The 26,632-nt window shown below is 46.5% G+C and overlaps 1 protein-coding gene across 2 annotated transcripts in view; it reads left to right on the top strand.

Annotated features, from left to right (window-relative positions):
- Nucleotides 1–431: 431 nt before the first annotated feature.
- The window catches only part of PCCA (propionyl-CoA carboxylase subunit alpha), a 475,238-nt gene continuing 449,037 nt past the window's right edge, over nt 432–26,632 (top strand). For both annotated transcript variants that reach the window (XM_075918750.2, XM_075918751.2), the window contains exons 1-4: nt 432–580; nt 17,542–17,619; nt 21,628–21,675; nt 21,782–21,850. In XM_075918750.2, coding sequence (XP_075774865.2) covers nt 509–580; nt 17,542–17,619; nt 21,628–21,675; nt 21,782–21,850 — 267 coding nt within the window. In that variant the 5' untranslated portion in view covers nt 432–508. The remainder of the gene's footprint in view (nt 581–17,541; nt 17,620–21,627; nt 21,676–21,781; nt 21,851–26,632) is intronic.

Here is a 26,632-nt window from a genome sequence, read left to right as displayed (position 1 = left end):
TTGTGGCTTCTAGAGTCTAGAATTGATTTCGTTTCCTATTGAATAGGGGTACGGGAAGGGTTACTAAAAGCCAAGCGGGTACGGGACGATAAAGGGTGGGAACCCCTGGACTAGATGACCCTTCCACTGCCATGCGGCTCCTACTCTCTGCCTTGGAGCTGCCCTCCAGGAGCTGCCTGTTTGCAAGCGCCCCTCCCGCTAGCGCGCGGACAGTCCCGCTCGCGGCGCCTGGGGCTGGAGCTCCGGGTCCGGGTTGGCAACGACTTGGAGGGGGGCGGGGCCTCTCTCCCGTGGCTGATCCGGGGAATCCCCGCGCGCCAGGCTCCTGTGCGGCTACAAGGCGGCTCGAGGCTGGGCGCTGGACGGCCTACGCGCTCTCTGACGCTCTCCCGCAGCCGGGAGGGGGCGAGGAGGCGGAAGGCGAGCTCGGATTGGCTGAGCGCGGAGCTCTGACCCCGCCCCCTCGCCGAGGTGAAAGAGCAAGCCGAGGCTCCGGCTGGCAGCAGCGATGGCGGCGTCCTTGCGCCGAGTGGCCGCGAGCACCTGGTGGCAGCTGGAACGGTACCTGCTCGCGCTACAGGTGAGCGCCCCCCTCCCCCGCGCTCTCGGGGCGCCGCGTGCACCTAGGGCGGGGGATGCGCGGGCGCGTGGGCGCGGAGCCGAGTCGAGCCCCGCGCGCCCAACGGGCGGCTGCCGGGTCCCCAGAGCTTGTCTGGTGCCGGCGGGAGGCCAGCGGCGCCTTCCCCAGGGTTAGTCCCTGGGCTCTGCTCCAGGTGCGCCCTGGGGTTTGTGCCCTGGCCCTGGGGGCGCTAAGGGCTTTTTCCTGGGCTGTGACAGGCTCGCTGCCCCCTGGAGTGGGCTCGCTTTCTCCCGCTCAGCTCTGGCGGCCACGGCACCTCTCCTTGCAAATTGCAGTGGGCACTAGTTGGTGTATGTATTGCACGAGTTACCGTCTTCAGGCTTTTGGACTTTCCAGCCACGATGAGGGGGAGGGGGAATCATTGCAAAGTGTTGTCCAGCCAGACACACACACAGGCAAGATCTCTTTTCTGACATGTTTTGCAGTCTATCAGGTGATAAACTGTTACTGCCTAAAGGTAGCTCTCAGGAAGGATGTAAGGGCAGATACTTGGAAATGCTGTCAAAAATATTAAAATTCTGTTGTAAGATATTTCATGCATCACCTGTTTCTAGACAGAGGTATTCATGTGCAGGCCTTGACCCTCCTTTAGAGAGGAGAGCAGTGAAGGACAGATCTTGGAGAGAAACTTGTAGAACAAAGCATGTGTCTTGTATAGCTCCCCTACATCTTATGAGCAGAATAGTGCACCCCTAAGTGCAGGGCCAGTGGGGCTTTCTTCCTGTTTACCCTAAGAATACTACAGAAGGCATGCAGTGTGGCTGCCTGTGATGCTTGAATGTTAGTTGCCTAGGAGTGGATATCTAAAGTAGTCAAGCTTAGCTTCTTGCTCTAGACGTTGATGTGTTAGTTAATTACAAAATTATACAGTAAAACTCCATTGGTCCGGCATCCAATGCTCCGGCACTCCTGATGGTCTGGCACCATTGGGAACCTGGAAGTGCTCCAGGCAGCTGGACGTTGGTCCTGTAGTGCAGCCCCAGGCTTTTTGGAGTCAGCCGCTGCTCAGTTTCAGCAGCGGCTGACTTGGGGATGCCTGGGGCAGAGCTGCTGAAACTGACCAGCAGCTGAATCAGGGAAGCTGGGGGCAGAGCAGCTGGGGTGCTGCCGGGTTGGTTCTGTAGCACCACTCCAGGCTTCTTGGAGTCAGCTGCTGATCAGTTTCAGCAGCTCTGCCCCAGGCATCCCCAAGTCAGCCGCTGCTGAAACTGAGCAGCAGCTGACTCCAAGAAGCCTGGGGCTGCACTACAGGACCAACCCGGCAGCACCCCAGCTGCTCTGCCCCTGGCTTCCTCGATTCAGCTGCTGGTCAGTTTCAGCAGCGGCTGACTTGGGGATGCCTGGGGCAGAGCAGCTGGTGTGCTGCTGGGTTGGTCCCGTAGTGCTGTTCCTCGGTGCTGCGGGACCAACCCGGCAACACCCCAGCTGCTCTGCCCCAGGCGTCCCCGATTCAGCCACTGCTGAAACTGACCAGCAGAGGCTGAATCGGTGATGCCTGGGGCAGAGTCGGACTATCGGAAGAGGGGGGCTATGAGGCCCCCAGACCTCTCATAGCCCCCCCTCCAATAGTCCGGCATATCTGATAATCCGACACCCCCTGGGTCCTAAAGGTGCCGGATTATCAGAAGTTTACTGTACTAGGATAATGAAAGGAAACCATAAGTGGAGGCAAAATGCGATATGAATTGGCCGTAGCTTGAAAGTTTTAAACTAAGAAGCCTATTACAAATCCAATTTCTAAACACCTCTTCAAAAAAATCTTATTTTTCCCTTCCGTGCATCTTGCTTATTTCATTTCACAGTGGGCCTTTTTAGGAAGTTTAATAACAATTAGTAAGCAAATTTTTTTCTTGAAGTTTGCTCCCGATTTGTATTTTCCAAATTGGCTTGAACTTAGAGAATCCAAATTTGAGAGATTGTAAATTTTCATTGTATAACTCCACCACAGTGATTCTCCAGTGCCCCATTTTAGACATTATTTTGCAGTTTGTAGTATAGCTATTTCTTTCTTGATAACTTACAGCAAGGGTTCTGATATTGGGTGTCAACCCTATTTTAATGGGGTCACCAAGGCTGGTGTTAGACTTGCTGGGGCTCAGGGCCAGAACCCAAGCCAGTTCGTCAAGGGCCAAAGCTGAAGCCCAAGAGATTCAGCCTGGGCAGCAGGCCTAAGGTTACATGCTCCCCCCTGCTCTGAACAGGAGCCCTTGAGCGGCTTCCCTCTTCCATTGCTCCCACTCTGACACAGAGCAGCAGAGTTTGCACAGGGTAAGGCTTTGGTTCCTCATGGGATCATGTAGCAATTTTTTTTTTTTTTGTCAAAACAGAAGCATGAGGCAATGAAGTTTGAGAACCCCTGGTTTAGGGTCATAGTAAATTGGCTTAGCTACATAAAACTTTAGATGCTATTAGAGATTGTACAGTGTAAATGACTAACTGATAAGCAGATGCCTATTGGTTAATGGGGTCGGTTACACTCAGCCTCCCAGGGAGGTGGCTTCATTGTGGCAGGGCAGGGCAAAGCCTCCTCCCTGGGAGCTGGGCACATGAGCTGCCGGCTCTGCTTCCGGTGAAGAGGCTTCACTGTGGGCTCGGCAGTGTAAAGCCCACCGTATGTGTAACTGCTGAGATTTTCAGTGATTACACATTTTCTATTACACGATTTTTATATCTAGATGCTACTCAGTTAATACTTGGAACAAGACTCTTTGCTCAAAACATTATACAAACTAACGTCTTTGCAGTACTCTAGTTCAATAAGTGGCACACAGCTTGCTGACCAACTTTTAAAGAAGTATAACTTTCTTCCCTCTTACATTAGTGGTTTTTAATTTTTTTTAAAAAAGGTTAAAGGTAATTGGGTAGCCATTTAAAAATCCTAGTAGCTACATAGTTGTATGCACTTTGGGCTCTGCAGTATAAAGCCTATATTGCAGCCGGTTCCCCAGGAGCCAGCTTATAATATATTTTAAAATATAATATAAGCCAGCTCCTGGCACACACCGGCTCCTCTTCCAGGGAGCTGGCTCTTTCCCTGTGCTGCAGGCTCTGATGCAGTGACAGTAGCGCAGGCTGGCAGCTGTCTTCCCCATGGTTGGGGCCAGGAGCCGACTGTACTGTGAGCTCTGCAGTATAAACTTTATATTACAAGGCCCACAGCACAAGGAAATAGCCAGCTCCCTGGAAGAGGAGCTGGTGTGTACCAGGAGCTGGCTTATATTATATTTTAAAATATATTATAAGCTGGCTCCTGGGGAACCGGCTGCAATATAAGCTTTATACTGCAGAGCCCAAAGTGCATACAACTATGTAGTTACTAGGATTTTTAATGGCTACCCAATTACCTTTTTAACCTTTTTTTTAAATTAAAAAAACCCACTAATGTAAGAGGGAAGAAAGTTATACTTCTTTAAAAGTTGGTCAGCAAGCTGTGTGCCACTTATTGAACTAGGGTACTGCAAAGACGTTACAGGCAGTCCCCGACTTACGAACGGGGCTTTCTCGCCCCGGAGCTCACAGGCAGCGGTCAGCCACCTCGACCTCCGGGGCGAGAAAAGCTGCTCCCGTGCCCTTGGTCTGCTGGGGACCGTCTCCAGCAGACCAGGGGCATCGCGAGCAAATCCGCAGCAGCGGCGGGTTCCCGCGCTTCTGAGGCTTTGCCGGAGCAAAGCCTCAGAAGTGGGGGACCCCGCCGCTGCTGCGGGTTTGCTCGCGGTGTCCCTGGTCTGCTGGGGACCGTCTCCAGCAAAGCGGTCCCATGCCAGAGCAAAGCCTCAGAGGCGAGGCACCCCCCGCTGCCGCTTTGCTCCCTATGTCCCTGGCCTGCTGGGGGGGGGGGCGTAGCTAGTGTGCCCCCCCCCCCAGCAGACCAGGATTTTGTTGTGGACCCTGGGGCAGAGCAGCTGGGGTGCTGCCGGTTGGTCCCGCAGCGCCGCTCTGGGCACTACTGGACCAACCCGGCAGCACCCCAGCTGCTCTGCCCCAGGTGTCCTGATTCAGCCGCTGCTGGTCAGTTTCAGCAGCGGCTGAATCAGGACTCCTGGGGCAGAGCAGCTGGGGTGCTGCTGGGTTGGTCCAGTAGCGCCGAGGAGCGGTGCTACTGGAGCAACCCAGCAGCACCCCAGCTGCTCTGCCCCTGACGTCCCCAAGTCAGCCGTTGCTGAAACTGACCAGCGCTGACTACAGGAAGCCCGAGGCACAGTTGCTCTGCCCCGGGCTTCCTGGAATCGGCTGCTGATCAGTTTCAGCAGCAGCTGACTTGGGGTTCTTAAGTTGAATCTGTATGTAAGTCAGAACTGGCGGTCAGTTTCAGCAGCGGCTGAATCTGGATGCCAGTTCTGACTTACATACAGATTCAACTTAGGGACTGTAGGTTTGTTCTTATCTTGTACGTAACCTGGGGACTGCCTGTAGTTTGTATAATGTTTTGAGCAGCTGGATGTGGTGTGCGCTCCCAGCATGCACCAGTTTTCAGCCCCTTTCCCAGGGAGCCGGCTGTGCTGCAAGCTGTGCAGTATAATCTTTATGCTGTCGAGCCTACAGTCAGGGATGGCAGCTGACTCTGCAGGGCCAGGACCAGAAACTGGCATGTAATGGAAACTGGTATGCTGATGCTTATCGGTTGACCATTTAATCAGTTAGGGTACATCTATACAGCGCACTAATTTCAAAATGGCTTATTTCGAAATAGCATGTGTACCCTACAGGGAAGCCTTAAAATGAGTCCAAGGCAGGTTTCCCTAATGTGGGCATGCTACCTTGAATTAGAGCCCCAGGAGGCACTGGGGAGTAATTACTTCAAATGGCCATGGGGAGGAGCTATTTTGAAATAGCAGCAGTGGAGCATCCACACTACTGCTATTCCTAAATAGCTGTTTTGGAATAAGCATTATTCTTTATTGAATGAGGTTTACAGATTTTGAAATAATGGAATTGCTGTGTAGACGCTCACGTTATTTTGAAATAATAGTAATTATTTCAAAATAACTGTGCTGTGTAGATGCACCCTTACACTCTTGCATCCCTATATTACATAGGGAAATATTAAAGTTTTTGCTAGAATTCTCTGGCTTCATCTTTGGACTTAATTGTCTGCTTGTTTTGTGGGAAGGTGAGTTCGTCTAAAATGAAATGTTGTACTTGGGATAAATACTTAAGTCATTGATCAAGAGAGAATGTGACTCTCTAACCTGGTGGTTAAGAAGTCCACCTGGGAGGAGAGACCATGGATTAGTGGCCTCTCTTAAAAAAATTCTCAGTTGAACAGCTTTAAAAGGAAAGTTTGAGGAAGCTTCACATCAGAATTTGCCATAGGTTGATAGTGTAAGACAGTGGTCCCCAACCTTTTGGGGCTGTCGGGCACGGGGCCGCTCATGTGCTGTGTGACCAGGGCAGGGCCGGCCCAGATCGTTTGGCGGGCACACATAAATGCCCCAGTGGGTGCCATGGCACCCGCGTTCACCGTGTTGGGGACCACTGCTGTAAGAGCATTCTGACAGGTGGGAGACATCTGCTCAGCTCCTCTTCTTCCATCTCTCTTGGCAGAGAGTGGAATTTACTTTGGATCTTCCACATCACAGATGAGTGCTCTAAACATTCAGTTTGGTTATAACATGGGTGTTGCCTCTTTCTCCACCCAGATTTTTGAATAGGACCTTATCTGGTAGGTAATCTCTGAGCATGCTTACTAGATTGGGCCCCATATGTGAGAATACTCTAAATCTTTCTTTTCCCAGTTGTGGATTGCTCTAGGATTTAGGTGCCTGGGCACCTAAATTTAAGTGCCCAAGAGAACTTTTGAAGCAGAAGATGAGGCGCCAGTGAGTTTAGATACCAATGGCCAAGCAAGAGTTTTGTGGATTATTGTGATGCCTAGTGCCATGTCTATACTAAAACTTTGGTTGATGCAAATTATGTTGGTGTACAGCTGCTGCTGTTAATATATTGCTTATACATTCTTGGTTCCTTTGAATTCCTACTGTGTGTACTCCCCAGTTGTAATTCTGTATTGATGCACCAGGGGTAGATATTCCAGTGTGCAACTTGTCACAGGCCTCTGAGAAATTTTGGCAATGCATGGTGGGATAGAAGCAAGTGGTGCAGGGATGATTGGGAGAAAGGGATCAAGTTCCTACCATGCAACTTCCTTTCTTTCATAATTTGAATGCCTCTTTTAAAAAAAAAAAACTGTGTAGCATGTCTTTTCAGTTCTCTTAAAAACCATGGAGCCAGCACAGGTCTGTGCTCTCATGAGCTTCATATACACAAGACAGATAATCGTCCAGTATTTGCAGAGACCTAGAAAGTCATTTCCTTTGCTGCTAAGGTTCTATTTCATAGAGGACAGATGGCCGAGGGACATGGTGAAAACTAATTCAAGATTGATTGCATTGTAGATCAGCTGCTGGGAGAGAGGTGCTGCTTCTGAGCCTGACAAACAAGCATTAACTGGTGGGATTGCATTGTAATGTAGGGTTGGGATGATGAGCATTGTCTGCAGAACTTTGAGGTGCAAAATATCATGTTCCTGGGACTACGCCCAGCTTATGGTTGCCCTCCAGCCCAGGGACATGGGATTTGTCAGTGCAGTTTTCATTGAGAAGTGAGTGGTGATCAGTCTGGAAGCTTGCAATCCTGGATTTCTACCCATCAGTGGGAAATCTTTGTGAATTTGGAACATCCACAGTGGGGACCCTTGTCATGCAAGTGTGTAGCACCCAGAGATGTAAGCAACTAGTTGACTACTCAATAAGCAAATGCTTATTGGATAGTTGAGTAGGAACTTGACTAGTTGCTCCCCTGCCCCCTACTCCTTACTGCCTCTATCAGAGAGGCAGCAAAGGGGGGAGCACGAGCCTGTGCTGGGGGGAGCTGACTTAAAGCCAGTTTCCCCTTCCTAGCACCATCTCTGCGGGGGTGCAGAGGGCAGCAGGGAAACAGCACGAGTGGGGATTGAAACAGTGCAGCTTGCGCTGGTCCCATTGCTGCTCCTCTCCCTCTGGAATGTACAAGAACTGCCTGTGGCTCTTGTACATTTCAAAGAAAGAGGCACAGAGGGGAACCCGTGCCAGCGTGGACTTCTTTGCTCCCTTCTGGCACTGATTCCCGCTGCCCTCTTCCCCCCCTCCCTTTGAATTGTATAGGAGCTGCCATGGCTCTTGTACATTTCAAAGGGAGAGGCGCAGTGAGATAACAAGTGCCCCCTTATCAACTAGTCGATGGAAATTCCATCGACTAATCTATTAGCTGATTAATCGCGATGTAACATCCCTAGAAAAGCCATTAATTGTTTCCTGCTATACTAGATTTTCTTAAAAATCATCATCTACATGCATCTGACGAAGTGGGTCTTTGCCCACGAAAGCTTATGCTCAGTTAGTCTATAAGGTGCCACAGGACTCTTCGTCGCTTTTGCAGATTCAGACTAACACGGCTACCCCTCTGATACTAGATTTTCTTAGTAATATTCAAGGGATGGTGGATGGTTTTGTGGCAGAGGTTTCTGAATTGAGATGGGGATGTGCGTGTCTCTAGCACTAGCCTTGCCACAGAGTGCATCAATAGAAATGGCTACTCTTTTATGCTCATCCAAGTGCTGATGGATCAATGGGGTTGCTTCACCAGCATCTATGTTGGCTGCTCAGGGAATGTGCATGAAACTCACATCTTTAAGAATGCAGGAATGTTCAGAAAGTGGCAAATGGGGATGTTTTTTCCTGACCAGTGGATCTGGCATTTAATTATTGTCAGTGCTGTTGTGATCACGTAGGACCTAACTCCTTGCTTTCCTGGCTCATGATGCTGTACATTAGCCACTTCAGTAGTATCCAGAAAAGATTTAACTGCTGATTGGAAGGTGCAGAATAAAAACTGAATGTGCTTTTGGTAAATTGAATGTGCTCTGTACAATAACAAGTAATGGGCGGTGCACACTCTGTATCATTGCTGTGAAGTTAAAGATGATCTGTATACCAAAAGTAAGTTTTATGTACTAAAAGTAGTGCGAAATAAGGTCAGGTCTACACTAGAGGCAAAGTTGAATTAAGGTGTGCCGCTCCAGCTACATGAATAGCTTAGCTGGAGTTGATGTACCTTAGTTTGACTCACCATGGTGTCCCCACTGTGGTGGGAGGGTCAACAGGAGAAACACTTCTGTTGACTTCCCTTACTCCATGCGACCTGGTGGAGTACCAGAGTCAACAGGAATGCAATCTGCGATCTATTAGTGCATCATTACTAGACCCCTGGTAAGTGTAAACAAGACCTAATGTTGTTGTATTTGTTTTGACTGTACAACTTCCATTCCATTAACTTCTGAACTAAGTTAACAAGGAGAAAACATTTGTATCCATTATGGTTCATTTTGGATACAAGTACAGCAATCATGGCACTTACAGGTCAGTGTGTGGTGTTCCCTTTACTCTCCTCTACCATGGAGAGATATGAGTAGGGATGAGTCTTGTTGCCAGGTGGAATATTGGAGGGTATAGGGAGTCCATTGATCACAAAAGGAGGCAGATTCAATGATCATGGGCACATCTGTCAATAAGTCTGTGTGTGCTACCAGAGAAGCCCCATTATATCTTGGTGCATCTCTCTCTCTCCTTTTCCTGCTGGGACCCCTGGCCCTTTCTCCTGTCTGCTCTTTTGTTCTCCATGCCATCTGTTTGCAGTTCATTGCAGCACTGACTTGCAGGTGCTACGTGGACATATCCTCCTATATCATCTTTCTCCTATTTAGGCCATATCTATACAGTGAGATAAAATCAAATTTATCAGAGTTGATTTCTTACCACCTGATTTTTGCAAAGTCCAAGATCCATGTCCCCACTATGTGCAAGAATTCCACGTTTTTTGAAGTAGTGCATCCTCAATAGGAAGACTGCTATTGAGCTTGAGAGCGATGCACTGGGATTAGCTATCCTACAGTGCCTGTGCTGCTTTGCATTCTGGGTTATACTCTCAGTGCACACTGGGACCAAAACTGTGCAGTGGGTGAGGTTCTGGGTTCATGTTGTCAGCGTCCAATAATGTGCTCATCTACTCCCTCCCGCCTTGCTTGAGATCAGTGGGAAACAGTCTTTTTGCACCTTTTTTTTTTTTACCCTGGTTACCCACGCAGATGCCATAGCAGTGCAAGCATCCCCCCCCCTCATGAAGTCCATTGTGCATCAAAGCATAGTGATGTTGATGTCTACTTTGGTGTGCCTAATGGCGGAGTATGTCGAGAGCGTATACACGTCACTCCAGGATGAAAATGAGGAGGAATTTCATGGGTCCATGGGCATGCTATTCAGGTAAGCCCTTGAATTGAGTGAATTAGAAATGCAGCCAACAATTGATCCTCCAGAAATGGTGTTAGACTTTTTCCAGTGCCATCAGGCAAGCACAGACTTGTGGGACTGTGTAGTCCTGCAGGTATGATATGATTGGCAGTGGTTGCAAAACTTTGCAATGTGGAAGGTCACTTCCATGGAACTTTGCAAATGGCTTTTCCACACCCTGAAGTGCAGGAACAGTCAATTGAAACCCAGTTTGATGTGGAGAAGCATGTTGCTATTGCCCTGTGGAATCTTGTAATGCCAGACAGCTACCTGTTTGTTGAGAATTGATTAGGCGTGGGGAAATCTACGGTGCGGGCTGCTGTTATACAAGTAGCCGAAGCAATCAATATGATTCTGCTACAGAAGATAGTGACTTTGGGAAATGTGGATGCCACAGTGGAGGGCTTTGACATGATAGGGTTCTCTAACTGCAGTGGGGCAAGAGACAGAATGCACATCCCCCACCTTGGTCCTGACCATTGTGCCAAGGCGTACATAATGCAAGGAATATTTCTTGGTGGTGCTGCAGGCACTGAATGATCACAAAGGGCCGTTTCACGGACATCAACATGGGATGGTAGGGAAAGGTGCATAACATGCACATCTTTAGGAACTCCTGCCTCTTTAGAAAAATGCACGCTGGAACTTTTCCCAGACCAGAAAATTAGAATCTGAGGTGGAAATGCCTACTGTGATCCTTGCTCCACTGGCTCATGAAGCCGCATATGGGCAGTCTGGATAGCAATAAGGAGCAGTTCATCTACAGGCTGAACAAATGCCAAATGGTGGTGGAATGTGCTTTTGGGTAGTTAAAGGGAAGAAGCTGTGTCCCCGGGAGGCTGTGTATGCTGGACTCAGCAGGAAGTTGCCCTGCCTGCCCTCTCACCTGCAGGTTCCTGCCCTGGCTGGGAAAGAAGCACTTTCCCCAGGAGAACCGCATGTGCCAGACACACACATCCTCTGCCCCCTTTGCACTGGGAAAGTAGCACTGTTGGGGGAAGCTGTGCATGCCAGACCTCTTTTCCCACCAGCAAGATCCTACCCTGGCTGGCTCCTTCCTGTGCTTGTCTGCCTCTGAATTGAGTGAGTCCAGATGCCCCCCTGAGAACTCTGCGTACCTGTTTTAAGTGTCTGCTTTAAAGCAAACATTTGGCCTTGCACAGAACACATCTCCATTGTCTTTACAGAGACCTTCAGTGTAGGCTAAGATGGTGGTAGTGTTCAGCTTAACAGTGTTTCTGCTGTAATGTGTACCCTTGTAACTTTTCATTGCTGCTGGGACAGCAGCCAGCTCACTGCATACTCCCCTTCTTTCAGCATCTGCCTGGCTGGCTCAGATCCGCAGGCGAAAACGCACAATGGAGAATATGTTCAGGGAACAGATGGACTGCATGAACTCTCTTGTGGGGGAGATGTGGGCAGAATGCCAGGACTGGATTGCGGTATGCCAGGAGAGGAGAACCACCAGGAAGCAGCAGGCGAGACAGCAAGAAACCATCTTTGCCTCTCAGACGACTGTGATGGGGCGCTTGGCTGCATGTCTGGAAAGGCCTCCTCCCAGAACCTCAGCCTTCCCAATTACAACAGTCCTTCCTCCCCATCTCTGTTGCTTCCACTCCCAGGGTCTGCTGGAGCCCAAGACACGGGGCAGACCTTGGGAGGCAAAAGGCTATCCCACACACATTTGAGCTCTGTGCCCTACTTCAGCATCTCATTTCTTTAATTTCCCAGTTCTTTTCTCCAAATAAAAACTCTTGTTCTCTTTATTGCTTGAACTGCAGGGGTGGGATGAGGGATTAGATGCAAACACAGGGACTGCAGGGGCAACCTGTAGAGAGCAACGTGGAACCTGGCCGTTCATAAACCTGTCCTTCAAGGTATCTCTGACTCTTGAGGCTCTCCTTATTGCACTGGTGTCTATCCAGAGGGGTTGCACAGCCAGGCACTCTGCCTCAGCTCCTCATCTGCCAGATAACTTTCCCTTTTGGTCTGGCAAATATTATGGAGCACACAACAGGATGCCACCACAAAGGGAATGTTGCATTCACTGAGGTACAACTGAGTAGGACCAATCCTTTAGATGTCCAAAAATCACATTTAGCCACCATTATGCCCTTGTTCAGACTGTTGTTGAACTCCTCCTTGAGGTGGTCTAGGCAACCCGTAAATGGCTTCGTTCGCTACTAGAGCAAGGGGTAAAATGAATCACAATAGGCTCCACCTCCGATTCTGATTATTCCGCATCTTTCAGAAAAGGCAGAGTGGGTCTCATTCTAGTATTCTGGTACCTCAGTGCAGGGGAAAGCCATTTGCTGAGTTTCAAGAAAGTGGCCTTGCACATTCAGAGGTTTTGCAGCCACTGCTGATCGTATTACAATGTGGTCCCACCAGTCTGAGCTTGTCTCTCAGTGACAGAACTGGGTTGCACTGTGTCCACAGGATTGACTGGTGGCTGCACCAGTGATGCTACATTTGATTAATCAACTAATTGAGTAGTCAATGGAATTTTCATCGACTACTGGATTAGTTGATAAGGGGAGGTGCTCACATTCCATTGAGCCTCTCCCTTCCTAGGTCCCCGCTTCTGCCTGTCTCCCTTTAAAATGTATAAGAGTGGAACCCTGCTCAAAGTAAGAATAAGAGCCTCCGGAAAAGGGCACTTTTTCCGGAGGATCGGGGCCAGTCTAGATGCTCTTTTCCGGCTTTTTTAAAAGCCGGAAAAAAGCGGCGGACATTTTTATTTAAATGCCGCGGGGGATATTTAAATCCCCCGCGGATTTCCCTACGACGACTAGTGAAATTTACATGCCCCTTCCGGAAGAGGGGCCAGTGTAGACGTAGCCGTGCAGTATTAGGGATGCCTCTGCTCCCCCCCAAGCAAAGACAATACTGGGGGACACCAGTTTTTAAGTCGGCTTCCCCCAGCACCAACTCCTATCTCCCCTTCCCCCTCTTGTTCCCCCCAACCCCTGGATAGAGGCAGCAAGGGGTGGGGAAGCGACTGGTTGAATGACTGTTTGACTGTCCGATAAGCTTATACTTATTGGGTAATCGACTAGTCGCTTATATCCCTAGGCTGCAGTAGCATCAATGCCAGACCATGCCAAGCTGAGATTCATTGTCCTCCTCCTCTTCCTTGTGGAGCAACATGTATACACTCTTAAAGTACTGTGCCATTAGGTGCACCAAGACACACATCAGCCTCACTATGGTTTGCTGGCTAATCATGTAGGTGATATAATTTGTATCGACTGGATGATTAGTCTAAGGGCTGCTCTGTGGAGCTGCAGTGGGGTGGTCCCGGAACTGGCTGGAACCAGGACTGAGCAGTTCTAGCTCCGGGAGCCACTTGCTGTGGCTCTGCATTTTAAATGTAGTCCTGGCTTGGGCGGAGCCCAGCAGGTTTTGTTCACAGCGGCCAGGGAGTGCTGCCAGAACAGCACCTGCGTACAGCCAGCCTTGGCTACCATGAACAGGGGCTGCTTGGTGGTAGCAGCCCCTGTCCACTTGGGCTGAGTTGTCCACTTGGGCTGAGTTCCCCACTGGGACCCCCATGGACAGGGGCTGGTGCCAGAGCAGCTTCTCCTTCTCCTGCTGCCTCTGATAAAGGAAGAGGGAAGGCAGCACTGTGGAGATGATGGGGGGGGGGGGGGGGAGGGGGAGGGAGGGGGGGGGGGGGGGAAGAGAACTGGGGGGGGGGGGGGAGAGAGAGAACTGACTTTTTTCCCATCCAAGGGGGCGGGGTGGGGTGGGGAATAAAGCTAGTAGTCGACTACTTGCTAACATCCTTATGTAGAAGTAGTTGAAATTACTTTGTCCAGCATGAATTTCTTTATCAACAGTGGGTTTCTATGCCGTTTGTTGGCAAGTGATCTAACTTGAACATGTCTTTTTGACATTGCCCATTGTTTCCTCCACTTTTGGATAGTCTAAACTTTCTTACTGGAAGACTTTGCCACCTAATTGTTTATCATTTTGTCCACCTAATCATTTAAACGTATCAAATACTGCTTCTAGTATAGAACCTTGTGACATGTTTTTTGTCACTATGGGAGCTCTGCTTTTAGCAGAATTAGTAGTAGTTAAACTTGAAATCTCATCACTTGGCAGAAACCTTCATTCATGGTAGTCATGTTGTGAGATTGCATGTTCTAGCTTTTGCACACTTGAATCTTTAAGAACAGCCATACTAGGTCAGACCAAAGGTTCATTTGTCCCAGTATCCTGTCTTCCAACAGTGGCCGATGCCCCAAAGGGGGAGTGAACAGAATAATCATTGCATAATTCCCTCTCCTGTTATCCATTTCCAGCCTCTGACCTCCTATAGTGACGAGGTGACACAGGAATTCCGGTTCCTAGTTCAGGATGGGCAACAAAAGAGGCCAGCAGTTAAAGTTCAGTAGCCATGACCCTGGTTCAGGGCGGGGCCACAAGCCAGTCAGCAGTTCTGAGCCCAGGCCCTTACACAGGGAGGGACAGCAAGCAAATCAACAGTTCAAGGCCCAAGCCCTGGTTCAGGGTGGGGCGGCAGGTAAGCAAAACAGACAGAGGCTCAGGCTTGGCTGTAGTCTGTGATGCTGTTCAAGCAGGTTAGTGCTTGGTCCTGTCTGCAGGCTGAGCAGGAGTCTGGCCTCCTTGTTCTGGCGGAGAGCCGACAAGCACAGGGGTTTTTCTCCATACAGGAGAACCTGTCACCCTGGGTGGTGGGGAGGCAGGCCCACCTGCTCCACTGCATCCCAGCCCAGGACCCTAACAGTGTCAGCATTGGCTGCCGCTGGGTCAGTGGGGATCTTGCCCGTGACACGCTGACCAGGTCGGGTGAGTCAGCGGGGTCCAGGCCGCAACATGCTGCCCCACCTGACCTCCATTTCATCAGCCGGCACTGGGTCCGTTATCCTTGGCTGTTTCCTACTTCCCCCTGGAGCCTGCCTGGTGTGCCTGCTGGTTCTCTGAGTCCTCTGCTGACTACGGCACTGGCAGGGTGTCCATAGGCTCAGGAGCTGAGTCACTCTCAGGCCCCAGCAGCACAGCCCAGTCTCCAGGGCCTGGCATGGCCTCTGGTCATCTGCCCATTCTCACAGCCTGGAAGTGGTTGGGGTAGCCAGGGTGCATCCCCGGAGTTGGGTAGCGGTCCTGGGGACCGAATCCAGTCTCCCTCTAATGGTGGGGCTGCCAGGCCTCTCTCTTGGGGAGGCTAGGGAGAGCATCTGGCCTGTTGGTCTCTGAGCTCTCTACCCCTGCTCTTATAGTCCCAGCTTTGCCCTTCTACTTCCTGGGAGTGGGGCAGGGTAGATCTAGCCCTGCCCACCACAGGGCCTCATGGAGGGCTTCCCCTTCCGGGTCAGCAGGAGGCCATACTGTCCCACTACATAGGTCCATGGTATCATAATGATATCTTGATATATTTCTGGATGCGAAGGAATATGTGTTCTTGATCTTATAACTCACTTGGTTAGGTCCAATAATGGTATCAAGAAAAAACTATTCCTTGCCATTTCAACCAGAAAGGACACTGTCTCAACGACTTAACCACCTGCATTCTGCTACAAAGACCTTTTACATCTGCACTTGAAAGGGAATCCTTTGAACTGTCATTCATGTTAAAATTCGACACTCTCTGGGCGGGATTGAACAAAGACCCCAACTACCTTACCCATTACCAAGATAGCTTCCCCAATTATCACCTCTAATACCATTAGCTCACAGACATCTAACTTTCCCCACCTCTAATATCATTAACTCACAGACACTTACCTTCCTTCCCCCCCCCCCCGCAACCCCCTTCTGTTCTGAAATGTGATTTGTCCTTTTCATATGTGTTCACTTTTTTTTAATTGTATCCTTTGGTATATATGGTTGTGACTGTTTTCTTCCACTATTTGATCTGAGGAAGTGGGTCTGGCCCACGAAAGCTCATCATCTAATAAACCATCTTGTTAGTCTTTAAAGTGCTACATAGTCCTGCATTTTGTTACCTATTAATGTTATTTGGTGACCCCTAATTTTTGTATTATGGGAACAAGTAAATAACTTCCTTATTCACTTTTTCCACACCAGTCATGATTTTATAGACCTCTATCATATCCTCCCTTAGTCTTCTTTTTTCTAAGATGGAGAGTCCTAGTCTTTTTACTATCTCTTTATGGTACCCATTCCAAAACTGCTAATCACTTTTTTTTTTCCCTTTTCTGAACTCTTTCCAATGCCAATATATCTCTTCGGAGACGAGGCAACCACATCTGTATGCAGTATTAAGTATGTGGGCGTTCTGCAGTTTTATATAGTGGAAATAAGATATTCTCTCTCTTACTCGCTGTCTCTCTTTTTGTAATGATTCCTGACATTCTGTTTGCGGAAGTCAAAAAAGCAGCACACTGAGTGGTTGTTTTCAGAGAGCTATCCTCTCTTGAGTAGTTGTAGCTAAATTATTCCACAGCATATTGTATGTCTAGTTGGGATTATTTTTTTCAAATGTGCATTACTTGACATTTATCAACATTAAATGTACCATTTTGTTGCCCAGTCATTTAGTTTTGTGAGATTTTTTTTTTTTTTTTTTTTTTTTTTTTGGAAGCTCTTCACAGTCTACTTTGGTCTTAATGATCTTGAGCAGTTGAGTATCATCTGAAAATTTTTCCACCTCACTGTTTACCCCTTTCTCCAGATCATTTATAAACCTTTCCACTTCACTAGTTTTAAAGAATACACTTAGTGCTTATAAAGAGTTGTTTGATGAGGGAAACTAATTACTTGGCTCTTGTTTTTAAACTACATGAAATGGAAAAAGTTGGATATTGAGGTGTGAACTGCTAATAACACTTTTGTAAATAAATTCCAAAACCAGATGTGTTGGTGGATATACAAGACAGTAGATGAAAATGTACTGTTCTTTTAGTTCTGGGCGCGTAAATTCAAATTAGCATTTTAGCTTGAAGTAAACTTGGTCTGAACCTGGTCCTTTAGTACTTTCTTAGCCACATAAAATCACTTTTGCTTACTTAATAGTTTCTGCTTCAGAAGCACTTGCTCCTAAGTTTGAGATGTACTGGTAGACCAGTGTGGTCAAGCTTTTCTGTCTGAACTAAGCTCTCTCTAGTTCTGGCAGTCTCTCCTAAGATGCACTTAATTCCACTTCTCCCCCTTTGTTTTAATTTTAGAAAGAAACTCCCCTTCTCCCCCCCCGGCCCATGTAAAACCATAGGGAGAAAAGCTATCCTTTTTAAAGGCAGTAAAAATATTCCAGGCTTATAAATTATGGTACTTAATTCTTCTTAAACTTGTTAACTTTAATCGCATGCAATGAAAATGTAAATTGCCATTGTTTGAAAATGGAATAAGTTTTAGATCAAATACAATACATGGGGAGATATTTTTCATGTCCAGTATTTAATGAATTACTTTTTTTTCTTGAAACTTCTTGAATTTTTTAATTTTAATTTTAGGAATTTTGAAGTCCTTTGTCTTCTTTGTAGCTTAAAATATTAGATAAATGTGTTGAAGAAATGCTGTGTTATAAATTCATTTTATTTAATCAGACATTTGTCATTTGAATCTTTATCCTCTTCATGTTTTTTGCAGTGTGCAGCACCTCATTCAAGATGTTACCTTATATCTTCCCGTACTTTTTACACAGCTGAATATGATCCCAATGAAAAGGTAAGTTATAAATCTCTTGACTATCCTGTATGGTAAATGTATGTTTGAAAGCCAAAAGTTAATATTTTCTCCAGTATTTATGTGAATACTAGTAGTTTTAGTGAGACTGCATGGTCACTGGCAAAATCACAGTATGACCAACTAGTGTATGTTACTTTGATATTCCTGGTTTTTAATTTGTGTTTTGTTTTAAACTGAATCACTTTGGGTACTCCTAAAGTTGGATTTAAAAAAAAATCTTATACTTTGGACAATTATCCCTATTCTTGTGAGTGTATTTGCACATGCCCTGAATATAATGTACGTTATTTCTTTTACGTTTTAAAACCTGTTTAAAATTATTCATTACATTACACTTAGTCATGCCTGCCTCCGGGAGGGGGAAGAGATGACAAATGAGTTATTCAAAGGGGCCTGGAACTCCTGGCCAGCACTGCCAATGCGGCAGCTGAGCCTCAGGCACCTATGAATTGCAATAGGAGCACTAGAGCTCTGCTCCATGCAGATCTGAGCACTGGGGAAAGGGCTGCACTGTCGTCTGGGTGTCACTAAAGCTACGTCTATACTATAGAGTTTTTCCGAAAAAACTTCACTTACCTCCACACTGCAATCGCATTCTTTCAAAAAAAAAAAAAATCGAAAGAACAGAGAGGTTCTTCCGACATTGGTAATCCCTTTTCTGTGAGGAAGAAGCCTTTTTCCAAAAGGACTCTTTTTGAAAAAGGCATGTGTGGATGGGGAAGAGGGAGTTCTTTCAAAAGAAGAGGAAAGAGGAAAATGCACGGGTGCCCTGGTGGCCACTCCATCCATAGTAATCACAGCTTAAATGCGAGATAGCGTCCATTCAGTGGGGATGCTATCTTTCGAAAAAGCAGATCACTTTTTTGATGCGCTTTGGCAGTGTGGGCGCTCTCTTTCAGAAGAAGTTTTTTCAGAAGATCTCTTCTGGAAAAGCTCCTTCCGAAAGAGGCTATGTCTAGACTGAAGGCTTAAGTCCCTTCTGGGGGTGCAGAGCCATCCCCCGCACCTTGCCTAGGGGCTGGGGGTGGTTGTCAGCCCTGCTGCACTTAGTCATTATTTTTGAAGAGGTGGAGTCCCCATTTCTTGAGAATCTCTGAAGTTGGATTGGACATTTATAAAATGACCTAATACGCCTCTTGTAAATCTAATGTTTACGAACCATTGGCATGCTCTGTGGGGGGGGATAAAGACACGACTTTATAAGGATAGCAGAAAAGAGTACCTCCTCAAATTTGAGGAGGTTTCCAGATTTTAGTGTGTGTCTGGCCCATTAATTAATTCAGGAAATAACAATTTAGCTTTGCAGCTACTAGCCAAGCAAAGCTCTTTCTAGTGGGAGGTTTGTTCACTTGGCTTCCCTCCTAAAGTAAATATGCTTGAATGATTTCAAATACTGTGACTGGATGTGCTCTTGTATCAAGGGATAAATATGGCAGTTGTGTTTCACTGTGGGGCATGTAAGTCAGTTGCTTCTATAGTGACACTTACATTTATGGCAAGGGAGGTCCCCTATATTAGAAAATGAAGGTGGGAGGGAAAGCATAGGAGCTTTTGAACACCTTCTTTTCATTGAATTTCATTGAAATTCATTCTTGGTGAATTTAGCCATAAATTTGCATGTGAGACATTTTCTCCAGGTTTTGACTATCACTTATTTGAGACTGCTCCCTATCTCTCTCTCTCTCCTGCTATGGTTAATTTCCTCTCTGTCTCTCAAGCATAGCTCTGCATTGATAGTGAAACAGGGTGCTTGGCTTTCCTCAAACTGTTAATTTGTAGTCCTGTGAACACATGCAGGGGGGTAATGGGTGTCAATGGAGTTCAAACACAGTTATCTGAACATCATTTAAAGAAAGTGAAATGGGCTGAATTTAAAGATTTCCACTAATTAGTGGAAATGACATACTCTGGAAAGACAGAGCGTGTTGCTCAAAAAGCAGTATGTGATGTTTATTGCCACATGCAAAACTTGTCCTCTTTAACAGCAGGCACAAGAGTTCATTGTCTCCTCCTGTTTAGTGTGTCTGTTACAAAATTGACTTATTTTATTTTACATAATTGTACTGGTTTATTTCTCAGTGGCCACTCTTCTTCTGGAATAACTGGCTTTAAAAAAAAATTGACCTAAACACCTTCCAAAGCAAGAAACTGAGGGGGTTGGGAAAGGCACTTCTATATTGAAACAAGTGTTTCTGCACAAGGAGATTTAAGGTGGCTTAAATGTGTACCTTCGTACATACTGGCTTCAACTTTATTGTATCAATAAGTATAATTAGTGTAATTGTCTTTGCACTGAGAAGGGACTGTCTCTTAATCATGCCAGTGTAGTTAGACACAACTCCTAAATCAAATTTAAACAACAAATAATCTTGCAGCACCTTAGAGACTAACAAAAATGTAGATGTTATCATGAGCTTTCGTGGGCACAACTCACTACTTCAGATGAATGGAGTTACAACTCCTAAATGTGGACAAAGTCAGAGTGTAAGCCTGATGGAGCAGCAAACTACAGTTCAGAGTTGGCAAAATTACATGTAAGGAGACCAATTTAATCATAGAATCATAGGATACTAGTGCTGGAAGGGACCTCAAGAGATCATCAGGTTTGGTCCCCGCCCTCATGGCAGGACCAAGCACTATCTGCAATCTAGTTAATCTCCGAGAGGTGTTTGTCTAACCTGCTCTTAAATATCTCCAGTAATGGAGATTCCACAGCCTCTCTAGGCAATTTATTTCAGTGTTTAACTACCCTGATAGTTAGCAAGTTTTTCCTAATGTCCAACCTAAACCTCCCTTGCTGCTGTTTAAGCCCATTGCTTCTTGTCCTATCATCAGAGGCCAACGAGAATAATTTCCCCCCCTCCTCCCTGTGATACCCTTTTAGGTACCTGAAAATCACAATCGTATCCCCTCTGTCTTCTCTCTTTCCAAACCAAACCAGTCCAATTCCTTTAGCCTTCCCTATAGCTGATGTTTTTTAGACCTTTAATCATTTATGTTGCTCTTCTCTTGACCTTCTCCAATTTCTCCACATCTTTCTTGAAATGTGGTGCCCAGAACTGGACACAGTACTCCAACTGAGGCCTAATCAGCGCAGAGTAGAGAGGAAGAATAATTTCTCATTTCATGCTGACGGTATTCCTGTAAATGCATTCCAGAATCATGTTTGCTTTTTTTGCAACAGCGTCACACTATTAACTCATTTAGCTTGTTCTCTGCTATGACCCCTAGATCTCTTTCTGCAGTACTCCATCCTAGATCGTCTCTTCCCATTCTATTTGTGTGAAATAGATTGTTCCTTCCTAAGTGGAGTACTTTGCATTTGTCCTTATTCAATTTCATCCTATTTACCTCAGACAATCTCCAGTTTGTCCAGATAATTTTGAATTAGGATCCTATCCTCCAAAGCAGTTGCAACCACCCCCAGCTTGGTATCTTCTGGAAACTTAATAAGCGTACTCTCTGTACCAATATTTAAATTGTTGATGAAGATATTGAACAGAACTGGTCCCAAAACGGACCCCTGCTGAACCCCACTTGTTATGCTATTCCAGCAACAGTTTTCCAGCCAGTTATGCACCACCTTATAGTAGCCCCATCTAAGTTGTATTTGCCTAGTCTATTGATAAGAAGGTCATGCGAGAGCATATCAAATGCCTTACTAAAATCTAGGTATACCATGTCCACCACTTTGCCCTTATCCACAAAACTTGTATTGCTGTCAAAGAAAGCTGTCAGTTTGGTTTGACATGATTTTATTTTTCCTTCATAAATCCATTCTGGCTGTAACCTATCACCTTAATCATTACTGATCTGGATTAATAGTCTAAACTTGAAAGGAAGACAATCATTAATGAAAGGTTTTTTCTTTTTATTTACAGAAGACCCATCTTGTAGAACTTTTATGGGAGCATTTGGTTTTTTTTTTTTTTTATATTTGTCTCTAAAAAGAAAAATGTTGACTTGTCATTTTTCTTCCCCATTCAGACGTTTGAGAAGCTTCTTATTGCCAACAGAGGAGAGATTGCATGCAGGGTAAGTTACAACTATAAAGCGTATTTCCTCCTTCCATTTTATCATGAACTTTTTTGCTATAAGATTACTTAAATACTGAAAACTCTCTCCCTTTTTAAATAAATAGGTGATTAAAACATGCAAGAAGATGGGCATTAAAACTGTTGCTGTACATAGTGATGTTGATTCCAGTGCCGTAAGTATAGTCTGTTCGTTTAGTCCCAAACCCTGTTTTATTTTAAAGCTTACTGAACAGCAAAGGTACTTAAGTGTTGTGCCACTCAGCAATGTGACATCTATTTGTAAGTGTCTGGGAAAAGTCTCTGGACTCTGCTAAGCCTGAAGAAGGTGTTCAGGCTCGCTAGACAATGTCTGGGGAGCAGATAGTGTAGACCTGGCCTTATATAGCAAATGTAAAATATCCTACACTATTTTAGATAATCTTTTTATTACAGAAGAAGAGGAAACTAATGGTTAGTCTTTTTTTTTTTTTTTAATTGAACTGGAAAAATGAGTTTATATTACTCCAAGTGGGGAAGGGAGAAAGAAGCAGTACAAAAATGATGAATGTGAAATTTGGGCTTCAAGGAGGAAGGTATGGAAAGTCTCTTTCTTTTATGGGGTGAAATTATGGGGAATGGAAAAGTTGGTGTTCCTAAAAAAACAAACAAACCCAATACTCAAGGACAGTCAAAAAACATCCTAGGAAACTGAATGTCTGAGGGTCGCTAATGGCATAAAGTCTCTCTTGGGTACTCATAGCCCCGTTGCCACTGTATCAAAACACCTCCCAGTCTCTCTATTGTAGTTATCCTCTCAAAATTATTGTGAGGTAGGGTATACTTCTCCCCATTTTTGTGGATAGGAGAATGGAGGCCCAGAGTTAAGGGCTTATCTACATAGAAGACAGAGGTGTGAATTGTGTAGCTTTCTGACTGCTTCTATGTGAACCATGATGACATGAACATGGAGACATTAGTGTAACAAAGTACATTTGAGTTCATGCCAGCTGCGTCTGCGTGGAACATTTTGAGTGCAACCCTTCAGGACACGCTTCAGTTTATACCCCTGTGGTCCAGACAAACCCCTAATGACTTACCCAAGGTCACATACAAAGACTATTGGAGAGCTGGAAATTGACTCTGAGCCCCAAAACCCAGTTAGTGTCTAAACTTCTTAATGTCTGCTGGCATTCACTCCTCTGACTATAGATCACTACAAAGGAATCAGCTGCGTTCCCTGTTTCCTATGTTTGAGGATTGGGAGAATGAGACTTCCTGTCCCCCTCCCCCACAACTACCACCACAAGACTGCGTGGATTGGGACAGTGACCATTTTAGGCAGCTCTCCCGAAACAAAACACCTACTTGGTGGAGGGAACACCCACCTTGCACACCAAGGAATTAGAGCGGAGTGTCTGCCCAATATGAGGTGAAATCAGGGTGACTAGTAGGATTCAGGCCACCAGACACTTCAAGTCTCCTGCCAAAATTAATGGGGGTATGGATGAGTAAAGAGACATGGGTAATCCCCAGTATTTACGATTAGAATATTTAGATTAAATTCTGTAAGCATTTGAATCCCCTGAATTGGAGAAGTTTGTGTTAGATTCCTAAGCTAAACTAGGTGAAGCTGACCCTGACCATTTGCTACTTAAGTTTACCTATATGAGTAGTCTAATGCTTTTACACTTTGCAACAATTCTGTTACTTTTTTCCTAAAATAACTTTATTTTTACTGCATTTTTTAAGAAGCTGTTTTATTTGCGTCTTATAGTGCTATAAAGCAGAAATGCCAGGTTTTAAAGCTGAAGCAAAACCTCTTAACAAATGGACACAATAAATGATGCATCATACTGACTATTGTAATCTGACTGACTTGTCTATAACTAATAGCTTCCTCTTTGAGGAGTGGCTCCGCTCAAGTGTGAGAGTATCACTGCACTTCTAATTGGAGATTTTAGGTAGCAGTGCCCCCAGTTGGCTGCGCACGTGGAGCTGCTGGCATGCAACGTTTGAAACAGCTTCTCACAGCCAACCATCCCTTCAATTCCTTCTCTCCCGCCATTGGCTTCAGTCGGAACCCAGCAGTTGTCCTCAAGCGTGCATTAGTGTTAGATAGTTGTTAGTAGCAGTTTTTCATCTTTGTTGTTCATTTTTAACAGTTCACAGTTGTAGTTTAATTTTTCTCCTCCCCTTAGGGCAACTAAAGTAGTTACTGCTAGTTCTAGGCTTTATGGTTCTTTCAGCAACTGTTTCCCCTGCTTCTCCCACCCCCGGGACATGCCTGGTTCACCTGGTTATAAAAGGTGTATAACCTGCTGGCTGTCCATTCCTATTTCAGATGGACATTCCCAGTGTGTCCACTGTTGGGGTGAGGATCACTGTACCGCCCAGTACCCCCATTTCTAACCTCAAGGACCAGAAAGCCAGGGTGCTCCAACTGAACATGATGCTCCTTGAGAAAACTGTCTGACCTGCTTTGGATCCGGAGTACACCTTACCGCCCAGGCAACTATCTCTTGGTGCTGCTTCTGAGAGAGTGGCTCCCACAAAGTTGAGCCCCAACGATTCTGACAGGGCTCAGGCGTCCAAGAAAAGATCCCACTCCCCTTGAGGGGCTGACTGCCCCTCAAGGAAACACTCTGCATGAGAGAGTTGCCTTGGCATCAGCTTCACTGAAGGTGCTGGAAAAGCAAACAGCTACCGGGTCCAGCATTGACAAGGGCCAAGACCCCAAGGAGATGGCTCAGTCCTCCTAAGGCACCAACAGAGGCTAAATAGAAGTCCTCCATGTTGTCGGCACCACAGTCAGTGACTAGACCACATTCGTCGGCATCACTGAGCGCTACCATGCCGCCACCCAAACAGCCAGCACGTGCATTGCAGATGAAACAAACAACAATGAGCGATACTAAGCACCTGGCACTGGCAATTCAACCTGCACTGCCTCAAGTCACAATGGTACCGGCTATGTTACCTTCCATATTGGTACCACAGATGTTCACCACAAGTTCTGAGCTCATGGTCTCCTTGGTACTGGGAATGCTGCTCTTTGGCACTGGTGGCACCCCACACACATCCACAGATGTCTCTCAGATTCTCCAATACAGTACTTACTGTCTACAGCATTCCAGTCTATCCCTCAGCTCTATCAGGATGCACATGGCTGCAATCGCAGCATTACTTTACCCCCATTGGTGGCCATTGCATCTTTATTCGTCCATCGACCAAATGATTTCTCATGGTCTTACATGTTTCCACCAGTGAGGGACCCAACTCCAGCATGGGACTTAGTGCTGAGAGCAGTAAGTTTAACAGGCAAATCCTTTGAGCCCTTTGCCACCTGTTTGCTGCTTCATCTCTCGAGGGTTTCCTTTTTCATCACAGTTACCTTGGCATGTAGGGTGGGTGAGTTAGGGGCCATCGTGACGGATCCTCCCTATACGTTCTTCCATAAAGAAATTCCTCCCAAAAGTACTTACCTCATTGCACTGCAACAAACTGATTTACTTACCTGTCTTCTTTCCTAAACCCCACAAGGACAGCAGGGAGGCAGCCTTGCATACCTTAGACATCCGCAGGGCAATTCCATTTTACTTACAATGCACAAAACCCTTCTGCAGATCTCCACAACTCTTTGTTACAGCTGCAGAGAGATCTCAGGGTTTACCCGTTTCAAAACTGACTATCCAGGTGAATCTTAGGATGCATACATCTGGCATACAGCATATTCCAACAAGAGCCCGTAGCGTCTATTCAAGCTCACTCCACAAGAGCAATGGTGGCATCCGCGGTCTTCCTCTAAGGCATACCAACTGAGGAAATCTGCAGAGCTGCCATCTGGGCTTCGGCACATACATTCACCAACCACCATGCTATCCAGACCTATTCCATTCTTGATGCTCAATTTGGCTGAACATTACTCTATCAGTTCTGGTCTCCCAAAGCTCCCACCACCAAGGACGACTACCACTTTGTAATCACCTAAGGTGGAGCACCCACAAGGACAGTCCTCCAAGAAGAAGGGAAGGTTACTCACCAGGTGCAGTAACTGGAGTTCTTTGAGATGGTTATTCCTGTGGGTGCTCCACCACCCACCCTTTCTCCCGTCTGCTTTGGAATCTCCCAGGTCTGAGACAGATAAGGAACTGAAGGGACGGTTGGCCACGCATGCGGAGTAACCATTTCAAATGTTGCGCACCAGCAGCTCTATGTGCATGGCTGACTGTGGGCACTGCTACCTAAAATCTCCAACTAGGCTTGCAGTGGGCGCTCAGACAGACAGCTAAGATGGAGCACTCAGAGGGACAACCATCTTGAAGTAACTGGAGTTACTGCACCAGGTAAGTAACCTTCCCATGTCAAATTTTGTTTAGACAAGTTTAACTTGGTATCCATTCTGGATTTGACATGGAAACACTGTAGTTACTGAAATAGGTTTTATGCACTGAATTAACTTTTCTGGCTCCATGTGAGAGTCTTCAAAACAGAATTCTCAAACTCAATTTACTTCTCAAGTTCTCCTAGCGGGCCAATAATGAATGTCACTGAAGAATCTTCACACACTCTCCCCACCTAAAGCTCTAGGAGGGAGTTTCAATGAGGGAGGGGCAGGCTCTGGGAGGCAGTTTGGGTGCAGGAGTGGTGAAGATCCACCTCTGGGAGGGAGTGGGGAGATGTGGGGTGCTGCACTTAGGGCACCTCCTTCTGGCAGTTGCTCTGGAGTTGCGGGGGTCTCGGCACATTTTCCCCCACTGTGGGCCTGCCACCCCCAGTGATTTTAAAATGCTCTGGGGCTCCCACTGCCATCACTGGCTGCACAGTGAGGCTAGAGTGGCTTCAGGCTGCTAGCATGCCTGTGAGGCTCAGGGGAGGTGTAAGTCTACATGTGCTGCTCCCTGCAGCTGGGGTAGCGCACAAACGCTCCTTTCTCCAGGCCACAGGGACTCTTATGCAGGCAGCTGCGCTAACCTGAT

The sequence above is a fragment of the Pelodiscus sinensis genome, chromosome 1 (genome assembly GCF_052426305.1).
Source record: "Pelodiscus sinensis isolate ZL-2025 chromosome 1, ASM5242630v1, whole genome shotgun sequence".
NCBI classification, from domain to species: domain Eukaryota; kingdom Metazoa; phylum Chordata; order Testudines; family Trionychidae; genus Pelodiscus; species Pelodiscus sinensis.
The sequence above is the reverse complement of the archived record's forward strand: the minus strand, read 5'-3'. Positions and strand labels throughout refer to the sequence as shown.